Here is a 25,000-nt window from a genome sequence, read left to right as displayed (position 1 = left end):
AGTTTAAATATTTGTTTGAAATCAAAGGGAAGTGCTGATGTCTAGATATAGAGTGTAGTGCCAAAAGTTCAGGTGATCAGAAACAGGAAGATGAGCTGAGTGTGTAACAGGAACCCCTTGGGTGTGTCGTTGTGAGCAGTCAGAGATCAGACCCAACACAAGACGCTGGAATGTCTGCCATGAGGACAGAAGATGCTGCTGACGGGAAGAGCACAGCTAACGGTGGAGGAGTCGTGTGTGACGAGAGAGGCGTCACCGTCCTCAGGTACATGAGACTCTGATGAGCATCTGCTGGAAGAACACGCTTGAAGTGTGCTCACTGCACTGCTGCTATTCTCAGCTGAAGCTAATAAAATCATTGATTTTTAATTTAGCGGGAAAAAAAATCTAAATAGAAATATTAGATAAATAACTTATTTAATTATGCAAAAATAAAAGCTTATTCAAAATAGTAATAAATACTATAATAGCATATAAATATTTCTTTCTTTTTATATAACACTATATAAATACAACTAAGTTGCTCAAAGTGCTTTAGAGGGAACATGTCTTACGAGGAGATCTGCAAGGTGGAGTGCGGTTATTAATAGACTTAAATACCCTGACCAGGATGAACTCAATTCTGTATTTTACAGGTAACCAATTCAACGAAAAAAGGATAGGAGAGATATGTTCATATTTTTGTGTCCGGGTTAGAAGTCTAGCAGCAGCATTCTGGACTAGTTGCAGGCGATCTAGAGATGAATTAATACCGCGGTAAAGCGAGTTGCAATAGTCTAGGTGGGAAATATCAGTGCATGAATGATTTCTGAGTATCTGAGAAATGTCAAAATGGCTTAACTTTTGTGATTTGACGTAGATAAAAGAAGCAAGACTGAACCACAGAGCTAATTTGTTTATCCATTTTAAGCTTAGTATTATAAATAATATTAAAACAGTGCTTCAATGCATGATTGTTTCATTACCAAAGCCTGAATGTCATCTCATCCCTACAGGCCTACAGATCTCTCCGAGATGTTGGCGGCAGGAACCAAAGAAGTTCACGAGAAGGCCGAAAACACAGAGTTTGTCAAAGACTTCCTGAGGGGACGCATCCGCAAAGAGCTCTTTAAGGTGAATGAATGAATGAATTTAGAAACGTCATTCACAACACATGTAACTTTCATAATACGTCATATTTCTGATAGAAACAGGACATTTAGTCGCAAGTAATGTACTGGGATTTATATATTATTTTATCATATTAAACTTTAGTATGTATTACTGTTGAAGCATGATTTTTGTCTGGCAGATGATAAAACAGGTAAAATCCCTAATAATGCAACCACATAGACAGGGTTATTATTTTTAAGTGCAACTAAAATGAAAACTAAAAATAAAACCATAAAATAAAACATTTTCATTGAACATCAACTGAAATAAAACATTTAGAAAATGTATTTTAAAACTTATTTTATTTCAACTAGTTGCCAAGATGTAATTTCTCATTTTCTTCTAGCTTAATTTACAAAAATAAGAATGGAACTACCAAAATTTTATCTGAAATTACAATGAAAAAAGGAAATATATATATATATAGAACAAAATATATTATAGAAAAAATAGAATAATATTATATTAATAACAATAATAAAAAATAATAATATATCAGTGATACTAACATAACTTTACATATTTTACTATTATTTATATACTATTATAGTATTTATAATTTTTCTGAATTAGCTTCTATTTTTATATTTTTAAGTTTTCATTTTAAATGTAGTTTAAGCTTAAGTAACTTTATGTGGTTTTGTCATGTTGTTATTGTTATTTTAAATATTTCTGTTTAGCTTTAAAAAAAATTTTTTTTTTTAATATAATTTAAGCACTTTACCTAAACTTATTAAGGTTATTTGCAAGGGCAACATTTTTGTCTAATTCTAAGTTTTTCCATTACATTTACTTTATTTCATCTAAACTAAAAGACGTTTCGTTGGAGTTGATTGTGATGTGGTGATTTGTGTCATCAGCTCGGTCACGTGGCTTTGTTCTTCACGTATTCGGCGATGGAAGAGCAGATCGAGAGAAATAAAGAGCATCCTCACTTGGCGGCGCTCTACTTCCCTCATGAGCTGCACCGGCGGGACGCTCTGGCTCGGGATCTGCAGTACTTCTACGGCGAGGGCTGGCAGAACCAGATCAGCATCTCTCCTGCCACACAGCGCTACGTGGAGCGCATCCAGCAGATCGGTCAGGACGAGCCCGCGCTTCTGGTGGCTCACGCTTACACCCGCTACATGGGAGACCTCTCGGGCGGCCAGGTGCTGAGGAAGGTGGCCCAGCGCGCCATGAAGCTGCCGCACACAGGAGAAGGGCTGAACTTCTACGAGTTCGACGGCATCCACAGCGCCAAGGCCTTCAAACAGCTGTACCGCAGCCGGATGAACGAGCTGGAGCTGGACACACACACCAAGCAGAAGATCGTGGAGGAGGCCGTCCTGGCCTTTCAGTTCAATATGGAGGTGACCAAAAATATTATTTAGTTCACAGTCATTTAGTAGTTGATTTTTATGATTACTTTCCTAGGAGAGCTACCTAAAAATGTCAGTGATCAAAAATGAATCAGTGATTTAGTTTATTAATTTAAATTTGAAATTAAATAGACATATAAATAAATAAATAGATCAAATTATTTGTTTACTAATTAATTTATATTAATTTGTGTATATTGTTTCACAAAGTATTGGCAATATTATTTCAAAATTTTCACTTTTCTACATGGACATGTAAATATATAAAATGTAAATAGACATGTAAATATATTAAATAATTTAATTACTTATTTATTATTATAATTTTCATTTTTTACATTGTATTGGTAATTTTATATATTTTATAGTGTATATATAAAATGTATTTGTTTATTTTATTGATATTATTTTTTTTCACATATTTACAGTGTATTGGTAATTTGTATTTCTAAGTTTAAATTTTTCATTTATTTGTTTGTTTGTTATATTTACCTACATTTTAAATTAACTCTTTTTTTTCCCCACACATTTTTATGTTTGAAGCAATTTATTATTATTATTCTTTATTAAAATAAACATAAATTAATTATTATTTTTCATATTTTTTAACTATTTTATTGGCAAATGGATAAGGCAAAGTTTTTTCTAAATTAAAATTATTAAATGCACTTTTAAAATGTATTTACCTTTAAAATTAACATTGTATTTAATGTAGTGTTACATTTAACTACATTTTAAAATGCTAAATTATTGGTGAACAATGATGAAGTATTTTTAAGTTATTTCATCATTGATATGTTCTGAAAGTTGAACTTCCTCAAATAATGAAGTAAAATTGGATTCTTCATGCTAAGAGTGCTTTAAAGGGTAGTGTTGATGATTAATTCAGGATCTGCTGTTTGTGACTCCTCTGAGGTTTTTCACTAACACTGAATGAATGAAAGTAATGTCCCGTTCATATTCACTCTCTCTGCTCTCATCACCTGGAGAGCTGTTAGACTGAACCCGCTGTCACTCTCTCCAGTGAGTCTGTGCTGCTCTGTGTGGCTTGAGTTTCATCCGGCAGCAGATGGAGACTTTGTCCTCACAGCAGATTACAGACAGCTCTGAAATTAAATGCACAAAACTGGCCAGCTTCCTTTAAGAAAACATTGGATTGTTTGCAGTGAGATGTAACTGAATGTGTTTACGTGACGCCACACTCATGACAATGAGCTTTCCATTAAATGCTTGTCATTTCCTCAGTGCTCACTCATTGTTTCCTGTCATCTCTTACTGTAAATGTCCTTTTGTGCTGCATGCAGATTTTTGGAGAACTAGAGGAGGTTGGAAAAACCCTTCAGGATGATGTTTTGGATGCTGCTCCTGCACATGGAGAGATGCAAGGAGACATCAGCCAGTGTCCTTACTATGCGGCCAAAACGGGTAAACTAGCATAACCAGATTATTATTACCCCCTGAAATAATAAGATTCATAATTTAAAAAGAAATATATATATATATATATATATATATATATATATATATATATATATATATATATGTCTTTATTTATGGGTGCATGTATTCATTTATTTATTTTTATGTCTTTTTTCCTATGGAGGTCTAGGAGTGCCACTTAAAAAATGAAGGGATAAGTGATTCAGTTTATTAATTTAAAGATCACTTTTTAATTTTTAAATTAAATAAACTTATAAATATATATTAAATGATTTCATGTTAAATATTATTATTTTATACTGTATTAATTATTTTTTTATATTTTAAAATTTAATTGGCAATTTTAAAATAAAAAAACTGCATTTAATTATTTTGCTTTATAGAACTAATTTTTTTTTTTTCATTAATATCTGAGTAATTTAATGGCACATTTGCACACTCATGGTTCATGGTCAGTGGTTAATGGTCACATGACATACAAGTAAACTGATAAAATGTTTAAGCTTTTCTTTTTTTTTAGTAAGTGTTTTTTTTTTTATTGCTTTAAATAAAGTGAATATTTGATAATTATAGTAATTATTTTGGTGGAAAGTATCTACAGTATATACTTAGATACTTATTATATGCTTATTTAAATCGCAGCCTTTGATCTATTTTAATTTTATTTTTTTAAATTTATTAGTTAGCAACCATTGATAATTTCGTGAACCCCTTACAGTTCCTTTGTGAACCCATTTGCAAAACCTGCCTTAAACCTGAGATATACTAATTGTATGTGTTCTGTTTCAGCTGCCAGCGGCGGATCATCTTACATTTGTCAAATGGCCAAGACCGTGCTTAAAAATCCTTCCGGTCAAGTCCTGTTGGCCGCCTGGATCGCTGCTCTAGCCGGATTGGCTGCTTGGTACCTCATGTGACCTCCTGTTACCCAATGAGAGGAGAAAAGGGTCAGATAATAGACGAGAACAAATAGTTTGTTCTGCTTTAAAGTCGTGAGGCATTCCAACGCATTTCCCTCTTAGTGCATCCCATTTGCCCCCTTGTTCCTGGGTAAGCGTGATTAATTCTTAATGTATGAACATAGCATAGTTCATGCATAGTGGGTGATTGTGGGAGTCGTTACTAATGCACCTGGCAGTGTTGATGAAGTTAAAGGAGTAACTTTGCTGAAACTGTACTCACCCTCGGGTCACTCAAGAGGTTGTTTGTTTAGTCATTGGATCAGATTTGAAGAAATGTAGCATCGCATCACTTGTACCCCAGTGGATCCTCTGCAGTGAATGGGTGCCGCTGTCAGAATGAGAGTCCAAACAGTCAGATAGTCCCGTTTTCCTCTCACATCATATTTACTTCAAACTGATTTGGACTGTTTTTGATTGTAAACGGTGCTTGATCTGTGCATATTTCTCACCTGATTCAGATGAACTTTTTCACTGGAGAAAGTAATATTATGGCTTATGGACTCGTATTTTAGCCGAAAGAAATGGTTTGAAGTTACAGATGTCTTCATGATGGATTTGTTTCTTACAAACACACTTTTTTCACTTTACAAGACATTAACTGATGGACTGGAGTGGTGTGGATTGTGATGTTTTTATCAGCTGTTTGGACTCTCATTCTGACGGCACCCATTCACTGCAGAGGATCCATTGATGGACAAGTGATGTAATGCTACATTTCTCCAAATCTGTTTCAATGAAGAAATACACTCATCTATATCTTGGATGTCCTGAGAGTGAGTACATTTTCTGCAAATTTTCATTTTTAGAGTGAACTGTTCCTTTAAGGCTGGAGAAGAACTGCAGAAATATGCAGAATGTTATTTTTATAGTTTTATTCGCACTATCGAGTCAACTTCTGGGCCGAAATATACTCTACGCAAGTACGTGAATGCAAATACTTGCAAATACTGATTTCATACATCATAGTAATTATGTTTTGCATTTTCATTTGTCACCATAAGGGGTGCTATAGTGGCCATTACTGCAGATTGTCTTCTGCAGCCAGTTTCTCTTTGGTTTAATGAGACAAACATGTAAAGGAAACTCTGTCGCCCCTTTTTAAGGTTTGATATCGCAAAAGCAACATAAATGTGCATGTACAACAGAACGAGGCACATGCAAAACATTTGCGCACTTGTGCAGAGTATGTTTATGCAAATAAGTACGTGATTTCATTGGCCCATTTTTCAAACTTGCTATCAAATGAGATATGCTATGCATACATGCAGCATTTACAAAGAAAAGCAGCACTTCTGCAGGCATCGCGTCAGGAAATGACTGGCACAACGGTTCATGAAGAAAAGCCTTTTTGAAGAGGTTTAGAATGTAAAAGATGGAAGAATTGCACATTATGCTAATTTTTGTCTCATTACACAATATATTACAGACCGGCATTCAGGGTTACTCTACACAGACGGTTAAAGCACAAGATTTCCAGATTCTAGTTTCACTGATAACAGATATCTGAGCCAAAATGAACTGTTTCCTATGGAAGCCCGTGTCCGTCACTGAATAAAAAACAAAACAAAATTGTTTTCCTCACAATTGCAAATTTTCATCTCGCAAATGTGCTTTTTTTTCTCAGAATTTCGTGATATTAAAAAATTGTTTATATCTCGCAATTCTGTTTTTTTTTCACAATTAAGTTTATATTTTGTAATTTGCGACTTAATTTAAACAGAATTGCGTGATATAAAATCACAGTTCTGAGAAAAAAAAAATGGTTGCAGTTGTGTTTCTGTCATGCAGTTCTGACTTTATAACTCGTAATTATACATTTATATCACGTAATTCTGAAAAAAGTCTGAATTCTGAGATTAAAATTCGCAATTAACTTTTTTTATTTTTTATTCTGTGGCAGAAACGAGCTTTCGTAGTTCTCACTAGTGGTTGACCTGAAATTAGTTTTTAAACAGCCAATGATATCTAGAGGGCATATATAACCGATAAGCCGATATTATTCAAATATTTGAAAGCAATTAAAACAAGGGAACAAAGCTGAATTAGTGTACTGTATTTGTACAAGCAAGAATTTTTCTTTAGGTGATTCATTGATCTGCCTTTATAATGAAATTATTAACAGTTTAAAATAAGGTTCAGTAGTTAACATGAACTAAGCATGAACAATATTTTCACAGCATTTATTAATCTTAGTTTGTTAATTTAAACATTTACAAATGCAATAGTAAAATCAAAGGTTGTGTTTAACATTAGTCAATGCACTGTGAATTAACATGAACGATGAACTACTGTATTTTCATTATCTAACAATAACTAATTGAACCTTATTGTATAGTGTTACCATTAACATTTATGAATGCAATAATTTCATGAAAAGGAGACTTTTGATGGTTTCGTTCCCTTTGATGTTACATATTAACACACTAACATGTGCAGTGTTCACCAAGGCACTGTGACATGATGTGTTTGAAAAGGATTGTGTTTCCGTCCTCATTTACTGAGGTATGTGTTTGTTAACGAACAGTATTTCTCTCAGAAAGCGTATATGATTTAGTTTTATATAAGGACTAACACAAGCAAATTATACTGATGAATACTGTTCTTGAAGAGGGTTTCATGTAATACCAAATCCTTGGACTTGGGCTTTTTGAACCAAAGGAATGGTTACTTTGCTTTACTAATCAGATCATAAAATAGTCCGCCATGTGTGTTAGTGTTTGGCACAACTGGTTGTGTTTGGGTTTTATGCACATTTTGTATTTTGAGTTACTGACTGCTTTTAGTTTTTCTTTTATTTTTTTTTAAAAAGCACATTGGAAGGAATGCTGTTGATATAAAGTACAGTGTTTTTATTTAGACATTTCCTGTGTAGTTAAATATTTTCTCAATACTGTATTTTAAGGTTTAGAAAAGTGTTTTAGGAGGGTTTTTTCACCTCCAGCTCCGTGTTCACTGTAATGAGTAATAAATTCACAACTGTGCTGCATTCAGTGTTTGTCCATGTTTTATTTTAATCATTTTTAAACACTTAATTTAGGGGGGAAAAGGATTGGGAATGATTATGGTTAGAAATTATTCCCCCCTAATGTTAAAAATGCTATAAAGTTTAAACTTTACGTATTACATGTAAAATTATATTTTAAAACATTGTATATATTTTTTTGTCATATACTGGCAGCATTTACCAGTTTGTGTTTCATAATAAACAAAATATTTAGTATTCCTCCAAAAAAAAAAAAAACTTTCCTGTCAATAAATAATCAAAAAGAAAATAAACACACACACCATACATTCAGCATATTCAACAACAAAGTCATTTACAGTTGTCACACAGAGATTTTATTAATAACTGCATATTTATCTCTACAACAACCCATTAAAATGACTTTAATATTAACAGCTGTCTATGTACACTGCTTGTTCAGTGAGGTGTCAGCACAAACAAAGATCTTGAACATTGGACTTCATTATTGTGAAATGACACTGTTACTGAAGTAAAGATTTCCCGTCTGTTTGTGGATCGCTTCAGAACAACAGAAAATTAAAGACCTGACTACATAAAACCTTAACGTGAAATTACAGACCAAAGACACGATCTAGGGTTGAGGTTGATATCACAATGTTTCAGGTAAGACCGGTACATGTGCGTAGATCATATTCCTCTGGGATCTGAAGGGTTCTTCTCTCAGAAGTCAGTAATGCATCCACAGATCTTCATGTTCTGTAGTTTGAGGAGCGGTCAAGATGATCTCCATGCTGCACGTGTCCACAGCAGAAGACTCGCTGTACAGTCAATCTGAATCTCCACTAAAGTCTAATTTCCAGTGGATCTTTTACCTGTGAAGACAAACAAATGCAAGAATCTATGAGATACAATATATCAGCGGTTTACAATATTTTAAATGCCAAAGACCCCCAAATATGACCATCTGCGTGCATGACATCCCAATCCTACAATTTAAAATGCCTTTTTTACCCAATTTACACTGAAAAAATGTCAAAATGTAATTTTAGGTTACTTTATTATTTTTTTCCCCTACTCATTATAGTACTGTATTTATTTACTCATTTTAATATTTTTATTTGTTTATTCATGATTTGTTTTAATCCAATGTTTAATTACTTATGTTCTTATTGTATTCATTTTAATTTTTGTACTACTATTCATATTTTTTTTATTTTGTTTTAAATGCTTTTTCCATGGACCCCAATAATTGTATTCATACATTGTAAGTGATTTCCAAATGTCTGAATACTTTAATGGAGCCACCGGATTCACAAACAGCCACAAACCAGATACTGAACCTCAAAAACGCTGCTTTACGCAGGGTTTCCCCAACTCTTACGGTCATTAAAATGGATTTCAGGGAGTTTTATCTTAAAACGAATCACCCTACATGGTTTGTGGCTGTCAGGAGGAGCTAAACTTTTTTTTTAATTTGGAGAAAAAGCCATGGTCTTTCTGTTTGAGCCCTGAGCCAGTCTGATTACTGCCCCCTCCTGGACTCAGACAGGTACTGGTTTAACATCAGCGCCTCTGATTCTACTGTAGACCTGCTCTGCTCCAGTGATGCCTGTACCTGCAGCGGTGCTGGTCACTCCATTGACGCTTCCCTCCACATCGGTCTCGTCCTCCGCGTAACTCCTCATGAGGGCTCGTTGCCGGTCTGTCAACATCCTGGACAGAAGACATACGGATACATCAGTCATTTTAACCTTTAACAGCAGCAAAACAAGTCCTTTTATCTGCGTGTAATCTTACTTTGGGATTTTGATCTTGATGTGGACGTAGTGGTCACCGTAACCGTAGCCGCTGACCCGTGGAATACCTTTACCAGAGAGCCGGATCCTCTGATCGGCCTGCACTCCAACTGGGATCTACAAGAACACTCACTGATTAAATAAAAGTGTTTACATGCACAGGAATATCCAGATTAAAGAAATAAAACACCCAAAAAATGAACGTTTGCAGAAGATTTACTCACCCTTAGGCCATTCAAGATGTAGATGATTTTGTTTCTTCATCAGAATAGATTTAGAGAAATTTAGAAATGGATGCTCTGCAGTGAATGGGTGCCGTCAGAATGAGAGTCCAAACAGCTGATAAAACATCTCAAGTTATCTACACCACTCCAGTCCATCAGTTAACAAAAAGATGTGTGTTTATAAGAAATAAATCTCAACGTCAACGTCTCAACCATTGCTTTGGCCAAAATCTCTATAATCCATAACATGCTTCCTCTAATGAAAGCGTCCATCCTCTGTTGTCGTCTCACATCAAAACCCACCAACACATTTGTTTAAAACCGGTTTGGACTGTTTTTGCTTGTAAGCAATGCTTGATGTGTGCATATTTCTCTCCTGATTCAGATGAGACAACTTTTTCACAGGAGAAAATATTATTATGCATAGAGGACTCTGGAAACAACAGTTTGAAGTTAAAAAATGTCTTAATTATGGGTTTGTTTTGTACAAACACACTTTCACTAGAGTGTTTATTAATCTTTTTTATTTCACAAGATGTTAACCGATGGACTGGAGTGGTGTGGATTATTTGTGGATTACTGTGATGTTTTTATCAGCTGTTTGGACTCTCATTCTGACGGCACCCATTCACTGCAGGGCATCCATTAGTGAGCATTTCTCCATTTCTCCAAATCTGTTCCAATAAACAAACTCATCTTTATCTTGGATTAGCTGAAGGTGAGTACATTTTCAGAAAATGTTAATTTTAGTTGAACCGTTCCTTTAATATTACAATATGGTCATGATAACATCACCAAAATGTCCCACCGAGAGATTGATGGTCTCGTAGAGTCCTTGCGCTCTGACTGTGCCGCCCAGTATGGCCTGAGCCACAGAGATCATGACATCAGAGTGGATGTCAGCGCCGTCTCTCCTGAAGATCGGGCTCTTCTGGACCTGAGAGCATCGACACAGACGATTAGCATCAAGTATACTAGCAATACTATTTACTATATACTATTTTTTTTCTTCCAGATTTTAAACGTGGACTTAAATATTTCCGTGTGACAGATGCGTTTGAAATCTGCTGGTGATGTACTCACTCTGAACGTAATGAAGATCTCTTTCTTCCCCACAGGCATGCGGACCGTCTGCCCGTCCTCGATTCCTAAACACCACAGTAAACAAAACCTCAAAACCTCGATCCCTTCACTGAACGCAGGCTCACTTCACTGAAGACACGCAGCTAACTCACCAGCAGGAACAGGCACCGTGACGGTCCTCCTCTGTTTGGTCTGTCCCGTCCCTCGACACGCTGTGCAGGGCGATGTGATGACCGAACCCCTCCCGCCACAGCGCCGGCAGGTGGAGCGCATCACGAAGGGCCCCGTGTTCACCGTCTCCTGCAGGGACGAATGACAGGTGCTGAGTTACGGACACGTCTAGATGACTCGATGCACTGGAGGGGTCACTTACCATGCCAGTCCCATTGCAGCTGCCGCAGTGCTGGACTTTGGATCCGGGCTCGTGGCCTCTGCCTCCACAGCGCTGACATGCGTCCTCGATGTTGACCGTGAGCTCTTTGTTCACTCCTTTGGCAGCCTGAGCGAACGTGAGCTCCATCACATACTGTTAACAAACAGAACAGTGTTTACTGATTGACTAGGCCTCTAGGATTTCCACAAATCATAAGCAGAATGTCAAGGAATTTGAAAAATTAAATGAAGTAGGGCTATGCAATAAATTAAATTCAAACCGCGACATAAAAGAGCATCAGTAATTATTATATTTTATATATACAGTACAGGTCAAACGTTTGGAAACATTACTATTTTTTTAATGTTTTTGAAAGAAGTTTCTTCTGCTCAAGCCTGCATTTATTTGATCAAAAATACAGAAAAAAAATGTAATATTGTGATATATTATTACAATTTAAAATAATTGTTTTTAAATTTATTATACTTTAAATTATGATTTATTTTCTGTGATGCAAAGCTGAATTTTCAGGATCATTATCACATGATCCTTTAGAAATCATTCTAATATGATGATTCATTATCAAAGTTGGATAACAGTTTTTGCTGCTTAATTTTTTTTCAGAACATGTGATACATTTTTAGGATACTTTTGATGAATAAAAAGTAAAAAAAAAAAGAAGCTACAGTTTTGTTTTTAAAATATAAATATTTTGTAATAACAATATACACTACTGGTCAGTAATTGGGGGTCGTAATTTTTTTTTTCTTCTTTTTTTTTTAATAAAATCAATACTTTTATTCAGCAAGGATGTGTTAAATTGTTCGATAAAAAGTGATAGTAAAGAAAATATATTATTACAATATATATTATTAGAATTTTTTTTTTATTTTGAATACATGCAGTTCTTGTAACCTTTTATTCATCAAATATATTAGACAGCAGAACTGTTTCCAACACTCTATAATAAATCAGAATATTAGAATGATTTCTAAATGATCATGTGATAGACTGGATGTTACATGTGACACTGAAGGCTGGAGTAATGATGTTGAAAATTCAGCTTTGCATCACAGGAATAAATTATTTTTTTAACGTATATTCAAATAGAAAACTATTATTTTAAGTTGTAATAATATTTCACAATATTACTGTTTTTTCTGTATTTTATAATATACAGATTATTAAAAAGGACTGCTTATGCATGACTTGTGTGAATGAACGGGTGAATTTAAGTTTTAATGAGCATTTCTCCATCACAACTGAATAAATAAATACTTTCTCAAAAAATTAAATAAAAACAAATTCACTTAAAAACAACCAAAAAAAAAAAAAATCCAACTAACTTTAACAACTACCATAAATATATTGTGCATTAATTAATAATATATTATGAAATGTATTACTATTGTAAAGTAAAATCTATTTCTCAAAGAAACATTAATACAAAATACCAATTCTTGTTATAAGAATTATTAGTAGTATTATTTATTTAGTATTATACTATTTTTTTTTATGGCTTAAGAGATTTTTTACATCCAAGTTTTAATTTTTACAATAAAGTTCTGTTGTGTAATGTGTAGAACTTTATTTGACCAAAATATATCAATAAATAGATAAATAAATAAATTAAATAATAAAAAATAACTAAAATAAAAATGGTTTTAAGGTTTTATTTTCATTTGCGAAGTTTTATGAATTCGATTAGACATGCTTTTAATGATTAAAATTGAATTAAACCATTAAAATGTAACTTAATGTAAATCATAAAATTTTGAAAATAATTAAATAAAACAAAACGAATAAAACTGAATTTGGGAAAAGCGGAATTTGGGAAAATAAACTAAATTTTGGAAGAAAAAAAAAATTATTTGGTAAAAATGTAAAATTGGGGAAGAAAATTTTACTAAATTTGGGAAAAAGAACCAAACAAACAAACAAACAAAAAAACAAATTGAATTTAGGAAAAAATAAAAATGGAATTTGGGGAGAAAAATAAAATTTAATTTGGGAAAATATAAAACTAAAAATATAAAAATAAAATTTAACAAAATAAAATAAAACAAACAACAAAAAAAAAAAAAAAAAAAAAACAAACAAACTGAATTTGGGAAAAAATTTAAATGGAATTTTGGAAAAACAAAACTGATTTCATACAGCCCTAGTTGCCCATTGTATATTGAACACAAAAATATCAACAGCATGCTCTAATCTGATTGGCTGCCTTCACAATTCTGACCTCTTGTGGCTGATCAAAGATGGCACTGAAATCCCCAAAGCCTCGAGCTCCGGAAAACTCGCCAAAGATCTTGCGGAAAAGCTCCTCGGGGTCGATGCTGCTCCCTCCGCCCCAGTACTGCTGGTGTCCCGCGCCGGCCTGTCCCGCGTCAAACCCGGCAGAGCCGTACGTGTCATACTGCTTCCTCTTCACCTCGTCACTGAGCACCTGAGGACAACACACCAGCACAACACTAACTCATTACTCCTGCCGCACACACTGACAGCTCAGAGGAGGAGCTTCAAACCTCATAGGCCTCCGCTAGCTGCGCAAACTTCTCCTTCGCCTGAGGGTCCTCTTTGTTAGTGTCTGGATGATACTTCTTTGCCATCTGACAGGGGAAAACAAACACAACATGTCAAATGCCAAAAATGAGACTGGATCTAGTCATCATACTCTTTACTTCAATAATTATTTCATCTAAATGTGGAAAATGAATCTAATAACAGAAACCTGCTGTTTATTATGTGACACTTTAGTTTGAATGCTGTTAAAAAAAGGACAAAAAGTAGATTTATAATACAAAAAAAAAAAAATAAAAAAAACATCAAAAAAATAAAAAAAATACTAATTCAAAAGGAAAATAAAAAAAAAAATAAATAAAAATACTAAAAAAGTAATACATATTAAATTAAATTACAAATATATATTATTAAAATATATTATATATTATGAGTATAATATATTATATATTAACATGATAGTATTAATGTTATATATTAATCTCTTTTTATATACATTATATTATTATTATTAATCTATATTATAACAACAAACATTTAGAGGAAACCTATATTTAGGATAGGAGAACAATTTAGGATTTTTCTGAGCTGAAAAACGTACATAAATTTAAAACGACATGTATTTTGTCCTCCATTTGCTTTGCAAACCTGCTTTTTTTAAACACTGATTTCTGAAGAATATGAATTTCTTATATATAAACTACTACCTGGAGTACAACAGTCAGCGTTAGGTACTGTGCACTATTTTAATGACTAATGAATGTTTTATTTTTAAATAAAATAAACAAGAATTATAAAAACTAAACAATACAGCAAAAACGGAAATGATCAAGTCCTTTTTATGGCCAACAGAAAATGTAAATGATTTAGATGTATAAAATTACAAAATGTAAAACATACACCACTGCTAGCATTGGTGTGATAATACTTCTGACTCAAAACATGGCTACTGAAGTAAAGCATCTTTGTGACAACTAGCCCCGGTCTATCCACAGTAAGACGACACACACACACACTCGTCAGGTGTGTAGTATCACCTGGTAATAAGCTTTCTTAATCTCCTTCTGCGTGGCTGCGCGGGGAACTCCTAAGATCTGGTAGAAATCCTGTTTTGCAGCCGGAGAGCTGGTGTGGAAGGACATCTTACAGATGACATGAGAAGAAGAGCTCACCGCTGTGACACACAACACTGTCAGTACAGTTCCCAGCAGCATGTGTACTAGTGATTCAGTCTGCATGGATCTAAACAGGGGGTTGACGACACAGCTAAGCCCTGAACTAGGTTTACTAAACTAGCTCAGATCAATTCTAGGAACCAAATAGAGATCCAAACAGAAATTGTTTTGATGATTTTCTTAATGGCATGCTTCTTTGTGTCTTTATTTGTCCAGCTGACAGTCCCTGCTGAGCTCCAACAAGGTCAGAGACGTTTCTGGAAACTGTTCTGTGAGTTCTCATCTGATCCAAACTCTTCTTCTTCACGCAGTATTGATTAGGCATCACGTGCGCGTGCGTGCATTGATTTAGAGTTCAATGCAAGAACTATGTTTGCGTTCTGACCTACAAATTAATGTTTGATGGTTGCATGATCATGTCTTCTATCATATAAAGCTCAGTTTTATCGATTACATCAGATTTGATTTATAAACCTAGCTTTTGTAATCAGTGTGTGTGTAGTTAGATGCGCAGGCCTTTATCGCTCACCTGTCATGCCTCTCAATGTCACCGCAGTCCCGGCTCCTCCGGCGCTCCCGCCGCGCGCCGTCCACAGCTGCCGGCCTGACAGCGTCGCGAGGCTCCTGTAGGCTCCATCCGCGCTGGAGAGCAGAGGCGAGCAGGCCCGTCTGTGGCTGGAAGACACGGCCGCTGTGACCCAGCGTGCGGAGCTGCGAGCCGCGGAACACGCCATCTTTGCCCCTCACCGACACGAGAGCGACTGCGCACGTGCGAGCGGCGCACGCATGCGCACTGCTGTGACGACTGAGACTCTTGGTTAGCTTAGCCACTCCTTACGAACGCGTGTGAGCTGAAGCAGAGTGGACGGGCTCGTGAAGCTGAAGTTGAGGGGTTTATCCCATACAGTGCAAAGCCAGTATAATTAAAAGTTTGTTATACAAGCATTTTCAAACAACTGGAGTAATCCACGATTATAATGACTTTCAGTTGGACTTATTATTGCAAAGAAAAGTGAATAGACTAATAAAAATAAATGACATAAAAAAGTCCAGTGCAGCACAGTTCTTATTCGCAGAATGCATAGATGTTATTTCACACATTATGACTTCCATTTTTACTCATTTGAGATACTTCACCAACAAGAAAGGTTACTGTCTTAACTGAAATAAGTATACTACTACTACTTTAAAAAAAAAAGAAATTCCAGAAAACAGATGCAGATAAAAAAAATTGAAATAATAATAAAATAAGTTTCCAGGAAAGTTTCTAGTTTTCGTTTAATTTAATTTATTTAATGAAATAATTAATATATAAACAATATAAATAATTATAAATTATATATATATATATATAGATATATGGAACAATTAACCTAGATATATATATATATATATATATATATTATATATAGTAGCTATGTACATATTGCAAAAATAATAAAACTGACACACACACATTACTAAATTAAATTAAATTGCATTGCTAAATACATTACACATTCCAAACAAAATGACTAACATTTTAACTAAAATTTAAATTAAAAAAATATATAAAAATTAAAAATGAAAATATTAATAAGATCTATAATAGTATCTCAGTCATACCAAAATAAAAAAAAAATGTTCAAAGTTGATTTATTTATAGAAAAATGTTTTTTAGAATTTTTTTTGTACTGCACTGTAAAAAGACCATGTTTAGTTTCAGCTTATGCTTAAAAAGTAGCAAGGACATTCTAGAAAACGTTTATTTTTTGACCAAAATGTATTTTTAAAAGTATTATGGGATAGCCTATCTATGAACTGTTTTCTGCCAGGTTAATCTCAGCTCTTTACAGGGGAAGTGAGCCTGACTGTGATCTATCTGTTGTCGGAAACTGCTGTTTCCGCGTCTGTATTTCGCAGAGAAACACCGTGAGCAATAAAAACACCGTGAGCGATAATTACTGACGTCACCTCCAGACCCACCCGATTATTGCTATACAACAGCTAAAAAAAGAACTCAGCTCTGCGTCACATGAACGCACTCATTCAAACGCGCACAGGAGCACTTTCACAACAGCGAGACACCCGGAAGGTTCAAACGCGCCACCAGCAGCTCAGCATGAATCGCTTCAAGACGTCCAAATATAAGAACAGCACTCCCAAAATCCCCAAGAAAGATGTGAGTACAGCCGCAGCGCGCGTCAGATCCCGCCGGGACGCACGCGCGCGCTCTGATTGTGTGTCTTGTGATCCGGGCTCCGGGCTCGAGGAGTGGGGCAGATGCACCGATCAAGTCTAACTTCCTCCACCCTCAACTAAACATATGTGCGGCTGCACGCACGAGCATTAGATGCATATGAATGCGCGTGATATGAGCGGTGACGACGCTGTCATTTCGTGCTGGTTATGTTATGGAGATCCACTGAATACAGCTGCATTGGGATTGTTTGAACTTGATACTGTTTCGTACTTCACAAACCTGATCGGAAGAAGGGCGGAACAAAATGGCATAAATGCATAGGATACATTTACATGACAAGCAGATAGGTCATTATGAAAACGTTGCAAATGCAAAAAAATTAAAGATATGAAACGTTGTATATAGCCTATATATAAAAGCATTTGGTGACCAGATTCATTGAGGTAACCTCAATATGGAATATTAATTAATTAATAATTGCATAAACCAAAAAGTTAAATATTCTGATTTATTTTTAAAAAATTAAAATAATAAAATTAAAATAAATAAATAATTAAATGAATCAGTTTGTTTTGCAAGACTATGAGAAAGCACATAGTAGAATATTAACACATTAAAAAGTCTCTGCATTTTAATAATTTGATTTGCATAATAAAAACATCACTTGTCACTTTTAATAATAAAATATTAAAAATATCACTTTAAATAATAAGAGGCTTCATTTCTAACATACGCCTTTTTTAACAGCCCTGTAAAAGTTTAGTATGAAATCCAATTGGCTGTCATTAATCTAAATTATATTAAAATGACTCATAAACATTATAGAAAATTATAGAAATTATATATGCTTCCAAATCTTGAAACCATATTCACAAAAACTTATTAAAATATTTATTTTAGTTTTAGTAATTTTCTTATGTTCTGCTTTTGTAATTTTTGTTGGGCTTTTAATATTTATTGGTGCATTTTAATGATTAATTTGTTTTAAGTATTTATTGTTTCACAATAAATCATAACAGTAAACTTTTGATTTATATAATTATTAATTGATTTAATCATTTAATTCAGAGTGCTTCAGCACATTGATTTGTTACCTTAGCTTTTTTTTTTTTCACCTGGCTTCACAGTTTTTTGGTGATAAAACTACAACTTTGCATATTCAAATCGGATGGAGTGCTCTGCAGTGATAAAGTGCAATGGTTTTTCCAGGGACAGACAGGATCAGATCTTGTTTCTTGTGGTCATGTGTGGTGTTGTTAACAGCCCTGGGGTTCACGGGCTTTCGGTGTGAATGCTTCACATACCTGAGCTTTATATGTGTTTGTGTTCATGTATACAACAGCCCTTAAGACACTTAAGGCTTATACTTATGTAGAAGCATATGAATGCATTGGATATAGACCAAATATCAATTTTATTCATGATATGTGTGATTTATTATATATTTATCAGTCATTTAACACTGTGATTGTCTTCTAGTTTTGCTTTAGGACCCCAGAAGTGGCCTTAAAGGAACAGTAAGCCAAAAATGCAAATTGTCATCATTTACTCACCCTCCACTTGTTGTGAACCAGTATGAGTTTCTTTCTTCTGTTGGACACAAACAAAAAAATATATTAAGAATAAAGCAAACAAAACAAACAACCGTACCCAATCACTTCCATCGTATTTTATATTTTTTCAATTCTATGGAAGTCAATGTGTACGTCGACTGTTTGGTTACATGCATTCTTCAAATTATCTTCTTTTGTGTTCAACGGAAGAAAGAAACTCATACTTGATTTTCATTTTTGGGTGAACTGTCCCTTTAAGACTGGCATTAGATGTGAGTTTGTGGTCAAATGGTGACAGAGGTTTAGCTGAGTGTCTGGATGAAATGCTGACTGATGCTGCCGTAAGCGTAAGGTGAGACCGGGTCAGGATGGAGGTGTTTGTTTTTTTTTTTTTTTTTTGGCAAAATATATTTTTATTCAACAAGGATGCATTAAATTGAAAATTGACGGTATGTTACAAAAGATTATATTTCAAATAAATGCTGTTCTTTTGAACTTTCTGTTCATCAAGCAATCCTGAAATATATATTTCAATGGTTTCCACAAAAATATGATGGGACACAACTCTTTTCAACATTGATAATAATAAGAAATGTTCACCAAAACACAACATAAATCATCAAGAATCATGAAACACCAAATAACACTAAAAACTCAAGTAATTCACATCATAATAATAATAAAAAAATAACATTTGAACATATATTCAATCAGAAAACTGTTCTTTTAAATTGTAATAATATATCACAATTTTACTGTTTTTACTGCATTTTTATTTAAATAAATGCAGCTTTGGTGAGCAGAAGAGTCTCTTTCAAAAGCATAAAAAAACTAAATTATTCCAATTTTTTCAGCAGTTTTATCATTCAGCAGGTGAAAACGGTTTAGTGCATGTGCTTTGTTAGAACTGGTTTTGGATGGTTTGGGTCTGGATTTCAGGTTTAGGGTTTCAAATGCAGATTCTCTGTGCTTTCATATTCATCTTGTATTTCTGTCTTGTCTTGTAATGCGCTGGCTCGTCGCCTCATGGTGTAGGAGTGAGCATGATTGTGTGTAATGCAGTGTCTTCAGTCTGCTCCAGATTCTGTGACTGTGAAGGTTATACAGCAGACACTCAGACACAGTCATTCTCTGCGTGCTGTTTCTTGTTGACATTCTGGAAGGATTTGAAACTGTTCGGCTGCTCTTCTGCATTTCCTCAAGTGTGTGTTTGTGTGTGCTGCTTGTGAAAGGCCCCGTCTGTGTGTGTGTGTGTGTGTGTGTGTGTGTTGCACTGTTGTCTAGAGAAAGTGCTGCGTTTCTATCCGTTTCCTCTTTCCTGTTTGTGATGATGTCAGATGTTCAGTTGAGAGGCATCAGTTGGTTGATTCAGTTAATCAGTGGCGTCTTTTGGTGTGTTCCACTGTTATTTTAGGATCATTTATATACTAATATTGTTTTTATTAATATTTTGAGTTAGCTTTTTTTAAATATATATTTTTATATATTATTTATTTATTTATTTATTTATATTTATTTTAATTGTTGTAATTTTTGACGTGCATTTAGCCAAGGCAATTTTAATAGGTTTATAACTTCTATATTTAGCATTAATTTATATTTATTTTAGTTTTAAGTTTTAATAATTGTATGTGCTTTTGTCATTTTTATTATTTTAATAATAATTATTATTCATCAATAAATAATAATTATATTATAATAATTACTAATAAATCATCTTTTCATCATTTTTTTATTCGTTTTTTTCTATTTAGCTTTCATTTATATTTACAATAACATTACAAATTTCACTCAATTTTTCTCACAATTTTTAATAACTATATTTAACAATATTAACATAACAATACTTACATTATCAAAAAAAAATAGCAAAAAAAAATGTTAAAATGAGTTATTTACTTTAATTTTACTTTATGCTTTAGTTTTAGTGTTTTATTTTAATTATTTTTATTTTAAATTACTCATTTTAATTCTACATTATGATTTTAGTAAGTTTTCATTTTAAAAGTAGTATTTTATTTTAATTTTACATTATGCTTTATTTTTGTTTTATTTTCATTTGATTAAAATTTTTAGTAAATTTTAACTTAAAAATTACAGACTTTTATGATTTAGATTGTTAGTAAGATTTTTTTAAATGACTTATTTTATTGTTTTCATTTTAAAATTAATTTTAAATTTACCAATAATTTAAAATTTTAGTAAGTTTTTACTTTAAAATCACTTATTTATTTGGTTTTTATTTTAAAATTTATTTAAAATTTACTAGTAATTTTAATTTTTAGTAAGTTTTTACTTTAAAATCACTTATTTTATTTGGTTTTTATTTTAACATTTATTTTAAATTTACTATAATTTAAATTTTTAGCAAGTTTTTACTTTAAAATGACTTATTTTATTTGTTTTTTTGTAAAATTTATTTAAATTTACTATAATTTTAATTTTTAGTAGGTTTTTACTTTTAAATCACTTATTTGGTTTTTATTTTAACATTTATTTTAAATTTACTAATAATTTTAATTTTTAGTAAGTTTTTACTTTAAAATCACTTATTTGGTTTTTATTTTAACATTTATTTTAAATTTACTAATAATTTTAATTTTTAGTAAGTTTTTAATTTAAAATTACTTATTTTATTTGGTTTTTATTTAAAAAAATATTTATTTTGTTTAACATTTTTATGGTTTTAGTTTTTATTTTAAAAATATTTTAATTGTATATTTTTATGGTTTTATTATTTAGTGACTTAAGTGAGGTGTTTAGAGAGGACATATGTAGATTTGTCTATGTTGTAATGAAGGTATGTTGAATATTTCTCATCATCTTCATGTTTTAATGTAGAACCAAAAGCCAGATTTGTCTTTATTTTAAGATGCCCGTGCTTGAGCAGTACTGCTGTGCAGGGCTGTACAGCGATCGATCGAGAACGTTCCATCACTTTCCTTCTCTTCTCAGGGCAAGCACATCACATCCAGCTGCAGTCTTGTGGCCTTCAACACAGATCAGGCTGGTATGAACATCTGAGCACACCAAACACATGCCGGATCAGATTAAACAGCAGGAGAAGCAGTCTGTTTTGGGTTTTGTGTGTAACCGTGTCTGTTGTGTCTCTGGAGGAGGTGGGATGGTCGGCCTGACTTCTGTGAACCCCGCATCTGACGGGAAGTGGACCGTGACTCAGATTTCATGCCATGCTGGTGAGATACTGACGATTACAGGTCTTACTAACGCACTTGGCTCATTTAACTTCATTTGAAGCAGAAGTGGAGCAAATAAAAGTGCTGTCCTGATGCTGTGTCCTGTGTACGTAATGCACAAGTCCTGATTCTCTTCCTGATCTTCCTGTCCCAGACCTCGTGACCGACCTGGACTTCTCGCCGTTTGATGACTATCTGCTGGCGACCTGCTCGGCTGATGAGACGGTGAGTCATGATAAACCAGTGATAGTCTGTGTTTGTGTCTGGTCCCCTGCGGATTATTCTGAGCAAAAACTCACCCCTTCAACACCAAGAGACTGTCTGAGTGACATGAAAGGTGACCAAGCACGTTTGGGACGGGTGTATCTGAAATCTGATGACACATTCATAATAAAATGATAAATCACAATATATAGTGCCTTAAATCTCTGGGGAAAAAAAGAGCAGAAAAAAAGAAAAACAAACCCAGTGAATAGGTTTTTTTTTTTCTCAGCGTTTCTCATTGTAGTAGTCAGAAAAACGTATTAACATGATTGTGTCCTGGTAGACTGATGTAAATAAAGATATAGACTATTTCTGTAAGTACTCAGACCACTTGAGTAGTTAATTAAATTATAAAAATTAATTATTAATTAATTAATTAATTAATTTTTATTTATTTATTCTTCAATATATTTAATTTATTTTAAAATGTATTTCTTAATTTATATATAAAATATTTTATCAATTCAAATAAATCAATAGAAATGATCTATTTTAGTTGATTTATTTAATTTAGTCTATTAATTTATTTTTATTAAACACATATTGCAATTTAATCTATTTAAAAACAAAATTATTGTAAAATGATTTTTTTTTTATTTTTAAAAGCTATTTATTTAAAAATTTTATTAAATCAATTTATTTTATTTAAGTTTTTAATTTTAAAGCAATTTTGTTTTTATTTTAAATCAATTAAATCAATAACATTTAGGTATTCATTTAATTAATATACTTTTATTTATTTTTTAATGTATTTTAAACCAATTAAATAAATATAATTTATTTTATTTTATTTATTAGAATAAGAATAGAATTTTCTGATTGAAGCTGATTTTTTTTCCCCTGCTTAGTTAACCCTGAGCCCTCAGGTTATGTGCAGATGCATAGGTTTAGTTTAAAGAAGAAAGCTTTGTTGGTTCTTAGTTCAGTCCTTAAGAATGTGCGTTGCTGGGCTTCTATCAATTACAAATGACACCTTATCCTTAACCATGATCTAATCACGTACCACGAACTATGAATTCAGTCATCAGCATCAGTATCACGCGGTGCAGATGTTGAGGAGGTCGGCAGATGCTGCTCTCACTCAGGTCGTGGTTTCTAAAAGCTCAGCAGAAAGATGAGACAAACACTCACGATGGATCTGTCTGCTGATGCCTTCATATTCCAGCACATCTGGCCTCCACCTGACATCTGCTCCAGCGTTTGTCTCTCTCTTTAGCAGTCAGCTCACACAGTGAGAGCCCTTCAGTTTGGGACGTTTCCCAGGGTAACCACAGTTCCTGCCAAAATACTGTGGTTACATTTATTGTTACTCCAGTTAAACTGCTGTATATTGGTCCTAGTCACTTCTGACATCAGAAAATACTTTAAAATGACTTCTTATACTGCTTAAAGATCCCATGCTTTCTTTCTTAAATGAAAGTAAAATAAATAAAATAATTATATTATGTATTTATTTAACCTTTGTAATGTGTTGAATTTCTGAATTAAACAATAAGTGATGTTTTTCTAAATGTAACAAAAATAAGTAAAACATTTTATTTATTTATTTATTTATTTATTAAAATGTTATTTTTTGTAATGTTATGTATTTCTGAATTAAACGATAAGTAAAATCATAATTAATTCAATAATTTATTTATTCATTCATTCAAACATTAGTTTTTATAATGTGATTATATTTCTAAATTAAACAATTAGAAAAAAAACATTTTATATTAAAAATTTATAAAAATGTTTAAAATTTATTAAATTCATAAATAAACAAATAAAACAAAAATAAAAAAAATAATTGTATTTATGTATGAATGTATTTATTTATTTATTAAAACTTTTTGCATTTCTTATTGCATAAAACTTTTTGTCTCGTGATGTATTTCTGAATTAAGCAATGATAATTAAGTGAAATCCTGGAGATGGGACTTGATTTGATTTATTTTAACTGGATCTTTAAAAGTAGGCTGTAATTTTATTGGTTTATACATACTGTATACAAATATAATATTATTTTAGCATGGCTTTGAATACATCAGCAGAAGGAAAATTAATTTCAGAGAGTCAAAAAAATGTGCTGTATTTTTTAAATCATGAAAACAAACCACTTTACTATTTTTTTTAATGTGTACACACTGATGAATTTGAGCAGAGACATGTTTTTAAGATGGTAAATAGGGTGATTTTGGATATCTTGTAGTGTTTAGGTTTTTTTTAAAGGGTGCACACAAATGATTTTATTGATTAAAAGATTGAATACATGGATCTCGATATGATGTCTGTGTTGATTCAGGTGAAGCTGTGGCGTGTGTGTGACCCGGCTCAGGATCAGTGCAGTGACGCTGAGGTGACTCTGAGCCCCGCTGACGGGCGTCTGGAGCTCGTCCTCTTCCACCCCGCGGCCTCAGAGCTGCTCGCCGTGGCGTCTGTGAGGGGTCTGCAGGTGTGGGACGTCACACGGGACACCGCTCTCACAGGTAAACACACACCAGTGTGTGCCAGATTTAGTCTGGTCTTCAGTTACTTTACTTTAAGTGTACACTGAAGCCCTGTTCAGACGCTAAATGTTTTTCATGAGTTTGATTCTGGGTGCATTTTTAGTTTTATTTATTTGTTTAAAATGTATTTATTTGTATTTTTATTTACGCTTATCTATTTATTTTTAATTAATTTATTTTGTATTTTTATTTGTTTTAATGTAGTTTTTAAAATGTACTTTAATTTATTTTTTATTTATTTTAAATGTATTTGTTTGTTTAAAA

At 33.0% G+C, this 25,000-nt stretch overlaps 3 protein-coding genes across 4 annotated transcripts in view; 2 read left to right on the top strand and 1 right to left on the bottom strand.

The window, feature by feature from the left end:
• Positions 1–117: 117 nt before the first annotated feature.
• On the top strand, positions 118–5,583 carry LOC109087524 (heme oxygenase 2-like). Its single transcript, XM_042717517.1, has 5 exons — positions 118–265; positions 996–1,113; positions 2,013–2,504; positions 3,818–3,938; positions 4,743–5,583. Exons 1-5 carry the CDS (start codon positions 171–173, stop codon positions 4,868–4,870), a joined length of 954 nt encoding a protein of 317 aa, XP_042573451.1. The 5' UTR covers positions 118–170; the 3' UTR covers positions 4,871–5,583.
• Positions 5,584–8,231: 2,648 nt separating this feature from the next.
• Positions 8,232–15,849, bottom strand: LOC109086983 (dnaJ homolog subfamily A member 3, mitochondrial-like). Of its 2 annotated transcripts, none has more exons than XM_042717494.1 (11): positions 15,581–15,849; positions 14,914–15,065; positions 13,882–13,965; positions 13,596–13,802; positions 11,357–11,509; positions 11,136–11,283; positions 10,984–11,048; positions 10,709–10,837; positions 9,678–9,793; positions 9,496–9,593; positions 8,232–8,752 (listed from the first exon to the last, which is right to left on the bottom strand). In XM_042717494.1, exons 1-11 carry the CDS (start codon positions 15,783–15,785, stop codon positions 8,730–8,732), a joined length of 1,380 nt encoding a protein of 459 aa, XP_042573428.1. In that variant the 5' UTR covers positions 15,786–15,849; the 3' UTR covers positions 8,232–8,729. The 2 variants fall into 2 exon arrangements, with proteins under 2 accessions (XP_042573428.1, XP_042573438.1); XM_042717504.1 differs by having other exon boundaries at positions 14,914–15,050; positions 15,581–15,845.
• Positions 15,850–17,079: 1,230 nt separating this feature from the next.
• The window catches only part of LOC109103489 (coronin-7-like), a 122,227-nt gene continuing 114,306 nt past the window's right edge, over positions 17,080–25,000 (top strand). Inside the window, exons 1-5 of the mRNA XM_042717474.1 lie at positions 17,080–17,212; positions 21,700–21,796; positions 21,903–21,983; positions 22,138–22,208; positions 24,532–24,715. Coding sequence (XP_042573408.1) covers positions 17,153–17,212; positions 21,700–21,796; positions 21,903–21,983; positions 22,138–22,208; positions 24,532–24,715 — 493 coding nt within the window. The 5' untranslated portion in view covers positions 17,080–17,152. The remainder of the gene's footprint in view (positions 17,213–21,699; positions 21,797–21,902; positions 21,984–22,137; positions 22,209–24,531; positions 24,716–25,000) is intronic.

This window comes from Cyprinus carpio, chromosome A3 (assembly GCF_018340385.1).
Source record: "Cyprinus carpio isolate SPL01 chromosome A3, ASM1834038v1, whole genome shotgun sequence".
Taxonomy (NCBI): Eukaryota; Metazoa; Chordata; class Actinopteri; order Cypriniformes; family Cyprinidae; genus Cyprinus; species Cyprinus carpio.
This window is presented reverse-complemented; position numbering and strand designations above follow the sequence as displayed.